This window comes from Miscanthus floridulus, chromosome 1 (genome assembly GCF_019320115.1).
Source record: "Miscanthus floridulus cultivar M001 chromosome 1, ASM1932011v1, whole genome shotgun sequence".
NCBI lineage: Eukaryota > Viridiplantae > Streptophyta > Magnoliopsida > Poales > Poaceae > Miscanthus > Miscanthus floridulus.
The window spans coordinates 9,808,203-9,817,911 of record NC_089580.1 but is presented as its reverse complement, the minus strand read 5'-3'; the positions used below and the strand labels follow the sequence as shown (position 1 = coordinate 9,817,911).

Below are 9,709 nucleotides of genomic sequence, written 5' to 3'. Positions count from 1 at the left end.
ATGCATTTTGATCCCCACCATTTCGGCATTTCCTGTATGCATTTCGAGAATGGGAAGCATAGGGAAATGGGCCTCACTGAGTGGGTAAGCAGCAATTTGCTGAATCACTACCTTCCATGTGGAAAATTAGGACTGCGTTAGCTTCGGACATGCATGACTGAAGTAACAAATGATAGTCGAGTGTCCCAAATATCCATATCTTGCTTTATCAAGTTCTTTGGTGTGACACCTTTAGTCTTGTATCCACTATTCAAGGCAGCTAAAGAGCCTGTTCGCTGGTTGGTTTCTGGGCTGATAAGCCCGGGTGGTGCTGGTTTGTTGTGAGAGAAAAACACTGTTGGCTAGCTGATAAGCCCTGGCTTAAATCAACAAGCGAACAAGCTGAAAAATGGGTTCGTTCTACTATGAAAGAGTGGAGTTCATCATAGATAATCTTTCCAGAGAGGGGTAATATCAGAGATATTATCACCGGAGTCGTGTTTCATTCCAACCGTAGCGTTGACATAGCCAACTGATCGAAGAGGTAGGAGAAGCACGGCAAAATTTGTAGAGAATTTTTCTAGGAGACTTGTGTGTTTTGAGTTTTGCTATAAGGATCCGGAACGCCAAGACCACCTTTACTTTTGCGGAGATAAACATCTTCCAAGTAACTTTGCATTGCCCTCCTTTACAACTATTTTTCACCTTTACAACGAAGTTCACCACCTGTTATAGCAAGTTTGCAACCGATGACATTAAGTCATACAGTATGTATGTTCAACAGGAAAGGTCTTCTGTTCGTGGTGTGGTGTCGATGAAGGCCTAGGTGGCTCCGTGGGTACAGGGAGCTAACCTAACTGGGCCAGTTTTACTCAGGTATACAGGCTGAGATAGGCCCAAATTGCGTTCGTGCGCGCTCCCAGCACAAGCCGGAGCACCTGCTCGAGAGAAATTTCAATATTTTGCCTCACGACATTCAATTCGTCGGCCTTTCAAAATTTAACACTAGGACTGCAGATTGTTTCGATTCAAGGGATTTTAGCCATTTTCTCTCCTTTTCCTTTTCGTGTAATATTTTCACCTCTCCCAGCTACCCTGAAAGAACCAAGCTACCCCTGGCCTAATAGAACAGATCGATTCCCTTGTGCTTCTTCGTGCTAGGGCCAGTTTGGATGCCAAAATTTTTGGCAAAATGCTACTTCAGTGTTTTTGTTGTTATTTAGTAATTAGTGTCCAATTATAGTCTAATTAGACTTAAAAGATTCGTCTCGTGGATTTCGTCTAAACTATGTAATTAGTTTTATTTTTTATTTATATTTAATGTTTTATGCATGCGTCCAAAGATTCGATGTGATGGAAAATCTTGAAAAATTTAGCATTTTAGGGTGCAACTAAATAGGGCCGTAGTTTCCGTCGCGACTGTGAGTTTGGGAGGCTGCCACGCTGGCCTCCTCACGAACCGTTCCAGCCTTGCAACATCCAAGATGCCACGAGTCATGAAGAGCCCTGCCGTTCCGCCCAAGAGGCGCCACGGCGGCAGTGGTGGCGGCGCGGGGTTCGCGCTTGGGTGCGGCCGCAAGGAGGACAAGAGCGTGTCGGTGTCTGTGTCAGCGTCCGCGTCTCCGTTCGCGACGACAGGGACGCGCCGCACGGCCGCGGGAGCGCTGGGCTGAACCCGTGGGCGTCGACGACGACGGACACCCTGACTACCCTGACGTCCGCGTCGTCTTCGTCGTCCTCGCTTTGGGAAGACGTCGTGCCGGAGCTGGGCTACAAGGACAGCGGCTGCCAGATGCTGCCGGAGAGCTCCGTCGCCACGCCGAGCTTCTCCGGCCTGCTGCGCGAGCTCAGCGAGCTGCATCGCGTCGTGGGGCGCGCGGAAGGGACACCACCGCGAGGACAAGCTCTGGCTGGAGCCTGGCTGCTGCCGCTTCACAGTAGGCTGTCGGGAGGCGCAGGGTGCTCAAGGACGGGAGAGGGGAAAGCGGCGGAGGGGCTCCCCGGCGGTGGCGGCAGAGGGGGCACCCCGGCATCGGCCACTGGAGGGCGGCGGAGGGGCGGAGGGAGCCCCCGGCGGCGGAGGGCCGGCAGACGGGCGGTCGCTCGTCCGTCTCGCGCGTCCGTGCTCGTCTGAGTCGCGACAGAAGCTTCTCGCGAAGGGAATCAGTATGTTCCAGAGGGGCAGTTTAGTCCTTTTAGGTGGCTGAGAGAGGTGAAAAGATTACTGGATAAGGGAAAATTGAGAAAAAAAAATGTCTGAAATCCCTTATTGAAGCAATTCGCAGTCTTAGTGTCAAATTTCGAAAGGAATTGAGTGAAGGTAGACCTCGGCGCCGCGCAGCCAATTTCAAATCCTGCAAACATGGAGGCCGGTGAAAACGGAACGGAGCCCGCCGCCTAGATCCGATTTACCTCCGCCTCCTGCGGCCGCGCCGCACCACCTCATCCGTCCTCACTCCCCATCCCAGGTAAATCCCCCAAATTTCAAATCCTCCTCGTTCCCCCTCCACTCCACGCCAGGGTTTCGCCATCCCCATTACTCACTGCCAGCAGAACCGAACCTTGGATCGGCGCCGCAATTGCTCGCTCCCTCCATGCCGATCCCCTAGCCTCCTGACCGCTCCATGTCCCGTTCATTCTTCCCGACCTGCTCCTCCCAGAAAGGTGCCCGCCGCCCACCTCTGCAGCGCGATTTCGTTAATTTGCTTGGGTCTTGTGTTGACGTTTTCCTCTGATTTTGTTTCGGCAGCGGAAATGGAGGAGATGAGCAAGGAGCTGGACGACCTGCGGGCCGAGGTGGAGGTGCTCACCGCCCAGCTCCGCGCCAAGTCCGACCTCGCCGACGTCCTCAAGCGCGCGGGCGCGGACCAGGCCGCTCGGCTGCGGGATGCCCGGGCGGAGGCGGAGCAGAATGCGGCGGAGGCCGCGGCCAGGGCCGAGGAGGCCGCCGCCGCCGGGGATCGGTGCGGGGTGCTGGAGTCCACGCTGGCCGAGAAGGAGCAGGCGCTGAGGCACCTCTGCGCGGCGCACGAGGCGCTCAAGGGCACGCTCCGGGAGAAGATCGAGGGCCTCGAGGGCGACAAGAGGGGCCTCCTCGCGGCGCTCGAGGACGCTGAGGCGAGGCGCGGGGAGCACGAGGCCGCCCTGCGCGCGCGCGATGACGAGGTCGCACGGCTCAGGGGGCTCCTGTCAGACAACGACAGGAGGTGCGGCGAGGCTGAGAAGAGGGCGTTGGCGCCCAGGGAGGTGGTGATGAGGGACGACATGCTGGTGAAGCTGGAGGAGGAGAAGGCTGCCGTCCAGGGCAAGCTTAAGTGGAAGGATGAGCAGTTCAGGCACCTGGAGGAGGCACTCAAGAAGGTTCAAGATGACTTCAGGGCTGCCAAGAAGGAGTGGGGCTCAGATAGATCAACCTTGGTTGATCGGATTGGCACTCTTGAGGCTGATTTGGATTCCAAGACCAGGGTTGCGGAGGATTTCCGGTCGAGGCTTGATATGTGCAGCCAGGCATTGGCCCATGAGGAAGGCCGCAGGAAGCGGGTGGAAGCAGAGATGTCTGAGTTGCGTCACATGTATGGCAATGTGGTCTCTGAATATGAAGGGGCCAAATCAATGGTCGAGTCGTTGAGCTCCAACACGGATGGGGAGATAGCATCTTTGAGAAGCTCACTGGCTGAGAAGGCTACATTACTCAAGGAAATGGGATACAGGAAGACACATCTTGAACAAGAAAATGAGGATTTGCGGTCAAGGCTCAAGGAGTATCAGGAGGCACAGATTGGTGGTGCAGATGCTGTTGTGTCATTGAAAAGTCTGCGGGAGAAGTTCCGAGCCTTGGAGCAGGCACATAGAAGTTGCACTGAGAAGCTACGATATAAGGAAGAGGAATGGAGAATGCAGATGGCAAAGCTTGTGAATGACTTGGATGGATGCTTATCACAGTTAGAATCCAAAGATATTCTTATTGGGCAACTGCAGAATGAGTTGCTGGGTAGTTATGGGTCCCTTGAGCTACAAATAGTGGAGAACTGGGAAGCTTTGATAATTCTTACTGTTGTACAGGCAAAATTTCATGAGTCCCGCTCATTTGTTGATACTGCTCAACTGAATATGCAGCATCATTGTGAAGAAATTGAGAAGGAAATTGCTTCTGCCAAGAAACAGTTAGAAGAACAATCTTGCACTATTGTCCAGTCTCAAGCTGAACAGAAACAACAATCTGAGGTTATAGCAAAATTGTATGCAAGAATCGAGGAGTTAGAACATATGGAACAAGAACAAAAGAAGATGCAAAGGCAGCTTGATGTGTACAAAGAGATGCTGGACAACACATCAAGAGATGCTCACTGCCTAAAAGATGAAGCTTCAAAGAAGGAAAGCACCCTACAGGAGAAATTGAGGGAGGCATTAAGTGCTCTTGACGAAGCAAACTGTGCCCTTGCTGACAGGAAGAGTGAGCTGAGCCAGTTGGAAACCAAGCTCCATCATCAAAAGCAAGCAATTGAGCATTTGGAAAAACTGAAAGTTGATATGGAAACTGAAGTCGAAAGCTATATGTATGACAACCGTATCCTGAAGAGAGATCTGGATGCTGCTCTTTTTGCCAAAGTGGAAGCTGAGGAGTTTCTTAGACAAGAAAAGATGAAGTTAATATGTGCTCTCGATGAGGCAAAGTATTCCCTTTCTGAGAGGAACAGTGAGCTGACCCAGTTCGAGACCAATTTTCATCAGCAAAAGCAAGCACTGGAGAATTTAGAGAAGGTGAAGGTTGATATAGAAACTGAACTCAAAACGTGTAAGGATGAAAATTTTGTACTGAAGAGAGATTTGGATGTTGCAATTATTGCCAAAATGGAGGCTGAGGAGTGTCATACAAAAGAAAAGGAGCTATGTGGTATAATTAACGAGAAACGAATGATGATTGATAAACTTCAGCAACACATCACTGTGCTAGAAGAAGAAAACATGGACCAGAAACTTGGTTTGGGAAGTCTTATCAAGATGGAGTATGAGAAGTCCATTCGCGAAGTGAAGAACAGGTACTCTGAAATTGTTGAGGTCTCTGACAAAAAAATTTTGGAGCTGGAAGAAAGGCTTAGATTCGTTGAGCAGAAATTTTCATGCAGGGAGCAGGAGCCCATGAAAATGTTTGATCAAGAGGAATCAGATTGGTATACACTAATTGCAGAGAAAGAAATTGCTATTTCTGATATTCAACAAACTGTTGAATCTGTTCAGCTTGACATCAAGCACCTTCTTGAGGCTGCAGCAGCAAAAGTGGCAGAAGTTCAGAAAGAGGTGAATCAACTTTATGGTTTTGCAGAAACTCTGAATTCACTTAACATCATCCAAGAGCATGATACTGTTTTCAAGGATATGCTCATTGCAGAGTGCGAAAGAGAACTTGACTCCTTGCAGGTAAATTTAGTGCAAGAGAAGCATCAGTCAAGAAATCTGAAGAATCTTATTGGACAGCTCAAAGCTCAAACTGCTTCAGAAATGTCAGAAAAGGCAAAGGAGCATCTAGAAGTTACAAATAAGCTGAAATCATTGGAGGAAAGAAATGAAACATTAGATCAGCATCTGCGAGAGCTAAAGTCTAGAACAACTAATATGTCTAATGTTGTACTGCAAGAGAGGAATCGGTTGGTCGATGAGCTGACTGGACTAACCAATACCATTGGGGAGGTAATTTATGGAGGTGAAAGTATGATCTCAAATTTGAGAAGGATCATGCAGAAAGTTAATGAGGAGGAACCATGCAATGACAGGCTTACCTCAGAAAAAACTAATGGTAGAAGTTCTGCACCTTTGGTCAGGAACAAATCAGGGCATGTCCTGGATAGAAGATCACCTCTGAAGGAGCACAACTACTAGCCTTAGTATAGGTCAGATCGTGTACTGACATTGCTGTAACAGTTGTACTCTGTTTTCCAAGAATCCAATGACATGCCTTTTCTTTTCCTTACCCAGTGACATCTGTGTTATGTTATTTAAACACAGTGGTTGTGTTACCCAACACTTATTTTATGGATTGAATTTGAATAACATAGTTTCCCAAGTGTTGAATGAAATGAAGCCTATTGTGTTTGCTGCCACTACATTGTTCGGGACAGTGCACAGTTGGATTCTATGATTGATAAGCTTCACTGGTCTGGTTACATGCTGTCATGCTGCTATCTGCCTTGTGTTCTTGTTTCCCATCTGAATCTCTAATTATGCAATTGTTTTATGGATATTTTAGTTTGTCATTAATGCTATAATAAATGGATACTTCCACTCTGGCTTTGACAAATTAATCTATATTTACAGATTTCTGAGTACCTGAACGAAATAGGGAACCATTTTTTTTGGCTGTGGCTGTTGCTGTTGGTGCTGAGGCTGTTGTTGCATGTTCTTTGTTATAATAATGTTGAAATGGAACAATAACTAAGAACCTGTTTGGCATGGCTCCGGACGGCTCCGGCTTCGGCCTGCAAATTTACTGTTCATTCACTGTAGCGGAGCCAGTTTTCTCTCTGCTTCCCTCTCCCTCTCACAGCCAACAGTTCACCGGTGAAGCCCGAAATTTTAGCTCCTCCGGCTCTGTGAACAGTACCCGAGCTACAGTGAGAGGAAAAAGCAGGAGAGAGAATCCGGCTCCGAGCTACAGTGATCTGCGCGGTGATTGTCAGACGGAGCCGGAGCTGGCCGAAGCCGTGCCAAACAAGTCCTGAAGCAGTGTTCTTGTAAACAAAATAATTAAAGCAGTGTTTCAGTAAAAGCTAGCTAAAAGCTAAAGGAACTATTGGAAAGAGTACATGGCCATGGAACAACAGTTCTTTCTTTACAAGCTTAGCCCAATATGTATGTCCACAGTCGACTTAAATCAAATGATATCTCCAAGGATATGATACTAAAATGGTTGGTGTTAGACTATCTCCAACAAGGAGACTCATATGGACACCCAAACCTAAAAAGGGTAACAAAGACTTAAAATCAGCCTCCAACATACTACATATACGGAAGACCTATTTTGGGTTGATTGATAGACACAACCTAAATATGAGCATCCTCTCTCCTGAAAACTCATTTGCAGAAATGATTCTCTTTTGGGTCCTGTTGTTGGAGAAGATGTCGAAGGGGTATTGAACCCTTTGACTGTAGCGATACCCAAAGGTTAAATAAGTATTGCGTTGTTGTTGGAGATAGTCTTACTTGCATCAGTATCTTCGAACAAAAAAAATCATGGGACAAATAAACCACAAATCGTCCAAAGTAAACTTTGGATGGATAAATAGCGGACTTTACATTACAGAAAATTTTACAGCTTCTACAGTCTACTCCTAGCAAATGATGATGACATTATTGTCACTGTAATCTAAACCCTAATAGCAAAGACTCGCTCTGTTGCCTTCGCCGCGGGCATCCAAGGAGGAGCAACTTTTTTGGACAAGTAGGGCAGTGCGCACACCTGCTGTGCTGCCGTCGGCGCGGGGGCGCACACGTTGCGGCGCTGGGAGGAACTGCAGCACTGCTGGTTGCAACGGTGGTGGAAAGACGGCTGCAAGTGGATGGCCCCTGCGAACTCCTGCGTGCTCTGGACGCGTCGCATCGCCGGTTGCTGGTGTGCGCGCACGGCGAGAGCTTGCTCGCTCTGCGCGCGCCGCATCTCCAGCGGTAGGGGTGGAAGTCCGGCCGCCGATCTCCGCCTGCAGACAACGCCGCCGCCGGAGCCAGCGTGAGTGGTGGTCGTGACGAAAACACGGAACGTCGCGGACGGCCGCGTAGCCCGCAGGCGGTCGTACTCGTAGCGCATGTGCGCGAGCTCCTCGTCGCACGTGACCGACACGATCACGTCCTGGACGCCCTCGTCGGCGAGGCGGTGCCTGATCGCGCGCACCTCCGCGCCGCCGGCCATCTCCGACAGCCGCGCCGTCAGGTCGGGGAAGGTCGCCGCGCGCGGCACGACGAGGACGCGCGTCTCGCCGCCGCCGTACCTCAGGGTCCCGTCGGGGCCGCGGGGCAGGAAGCGGCCGCCGTGGCTGCACATCAGCCTGATGCGCGCGTCGCTGGCGTCGCAGGTCGCCTGTGCCGCAGCCATGGGGTCGTCGGTCGGGTGGGACAGTGGAGTGGATCATGCGGCTTGTTGAATCATAAGTTTATAACCCCGGCCGTGGCGCCATTGACGCGTGAGCGAAGATTACGCGATCGAATTGGACTCGAAGACCTGATCAAGTCCGAATCGAGGTGGACGGTAGTTGCCGGTGCCGTTCGCGGGAGGAGATTCTTCAGCAGGCTGAGTCGTATTGGGCTCGGAACACTTCTTCAGTTCACTGTCGGAATCAATTCCAACGATAGATCTCATCCATTGAAACGCCAACATGTGGTTCGCTGACAGGTTACAGGAAGAGAGACGCTTTTAGGCACATCAGCAGTAGAAATTGTTGGGTTTCTCTTTTGCAGTGGAAGATACTCCACGCGTTGGTTCAGAGATTTAAAAAATAGTGCAGGGATTAAAAAAAATAAAATGAAATTAAGTGAAAACAATATGGATAGCTTACATTAAAAAGTTGAAAAGTTAATGGAATGACATGTGAAGGGTCGAGATGACGACTAGAGGGAGATGAATAGTCTTTTCTAAAACTTAATCGCGTCAGCTAACCCAATACAAATGCGGAATTAAAACTATCGGTCTAGCCAAGACTATACCCCACTATATATGTTCACTAGCACCTTGCAAAGATAACAATTATGCAACAAAGGTGCCGGGCTAGTTAGAGCTCTCCTAAATAATTCTAGGAGCAAGGTTACACAAACCTATGCCACTAGTACTTTAAGCGACAAGGGAGCTTCTACACATGCTAATAAGCAAAAGCACAAAGCTAACTAAGCTCACTAGCAATGCTCAATAACAAAGCAACCAATGCCTAATTAGAGAGCGCAAATACTTAGTTACACAAACTAAACAATGTGACTAACGAGGTTACTAAAACCAAATTAGCCACGTAAGGGAGCTACTTCTATGCTACACAAGCAAGAAGGTAATTAGCAAGCTACACAAGCTATCTAATTACAAGAGCAACTACACAAGCTTAATATGTATAAAAGTAATTGCAAGCTTATGTAATGGGGATGCAAACCAACGGGAAGAACAAGGTTGACACGATGATTTTTCTCCCGAGGTTCACGTGTTTGCCAACACGCTAGTCCCCGTTGTGTCGACCGCTCACTTGGTGGTTCGGCGGCTAATTAGCATCACCCGCTAAGCCCGCACGTCGGGCGCCGCAAGAACCTACCCCTTGAGTGAGGGTAGCTCAATGACACGCTTTACTAGAGTTGCTCTTCGCGGCTCCCGCGGGGCGAGCATAATGCCCCTCACAAGCACTTCTCCGGAGCGCCGCATAAGCTTCTTGCGCGCTTCGACGGAGACCACCACCAAGCCGTCTAGGAGGTGGCAACCTCCAAGAGTAACAAGCACCACCGGCTTGCAACTCAATTACCTAGTGCCACTCGATGCAACCTCACGATCCAATCGCACTAGAATCGCTCACACACACAATCGAATGATCACTATCAAGTATATATGTGATGGAGGGCTCCCAAGCACTCTCAAGCATGGACACAAAGTCTCCCAAGGTGCTCAACCCAGCCATGGCCGAAGGCCACTTCTATTTATAGCCCCAAGGGCTAAACTAGCCGTTATCCCTTCACTGGGCAACGGTCGGGCCGACCGGACGCTCCGGTCGTG

General features: G+C 49.5%; 2 protein-coding genes across 5 annotated transcripts; one reads left to right on the top strand and one right to left on the bottom strand.

Annotated features, from left to right (window-relative positions):
- The first annotated feature begins 1,526 nt into the window (after positions 1–1,526).
- Positions 1,527–6,027, top strand: LOC136472609 (uncharacterized protein At4g38062-like). 4 transcript variants are annotated; one of them, XM_066470331.1, is made up of 3 exons: positions 1,527–2,447; positions 2,589–2,643; positions 2,729–6,027. In XM_066470331.1, exons 2-3 carry the CDS (start codon positions 2,604–2,606, stop codon positions 5,854–5,856), a joined length of 3,168 nt encoding a protein of 1,055 aa, XP_066326428.1. In that variant the 5' UTR covers positions 1,527–2,447; positions 2,589–2,603; the 3' UTR covers positions 5,857–6,027. The 4 variants fall into 4 exon arrangements, with proteins under 4 accessions (XP_066326428.1, XP_066326421.1, XP_066326436.1 ...); XM_066470324.1 differs by having other exon boundaries at positions 2,533–2,643; XM_066470339.1 differs by lacking the exon at positions 2,589–2,643.
- A 1,312-nt stretch (positions 6,028–7,339) lies between these two features.
- Positions 7,340–8,062, bottom strand: LOC136451917 (uncharacterized). The gene has a single exon (XM_066452600.1). It carries the CDS (start codon positions 8,060–8,062, stop codon positions 7,340–7,342), a length of 723 nt encoding a protein of 240 aa, XP_066308697.1.
- Positions 8,063–9,709: the final 1,647 nt, after the last annotated feature.

Excerpts from the sequence above, each read along its gene's own strand:
- LOC136472609 (XM_066470331.1), top strand. The coding sequence starts at position 2,604 with ATGTCCCGTTCATTCTTCCCGACCTGCTCCTCCCAGAAAG. Across the intron at positions 2,644-2,728 it reads GACCTGCTCCTCCCAGAAAG|CGGAAATGGAGGAGATGAGC; the intron begins GTGCCCGCCGCC and ends TTGTTTCGGCAG.
- LOC136451917 (XM_066452600.1), bottom strand. The coding sequence starts at position 8,062 with ATGGCTGCGGCACAGGCGACCTGCGACGCCAGCGACGCGCGCATCAGG.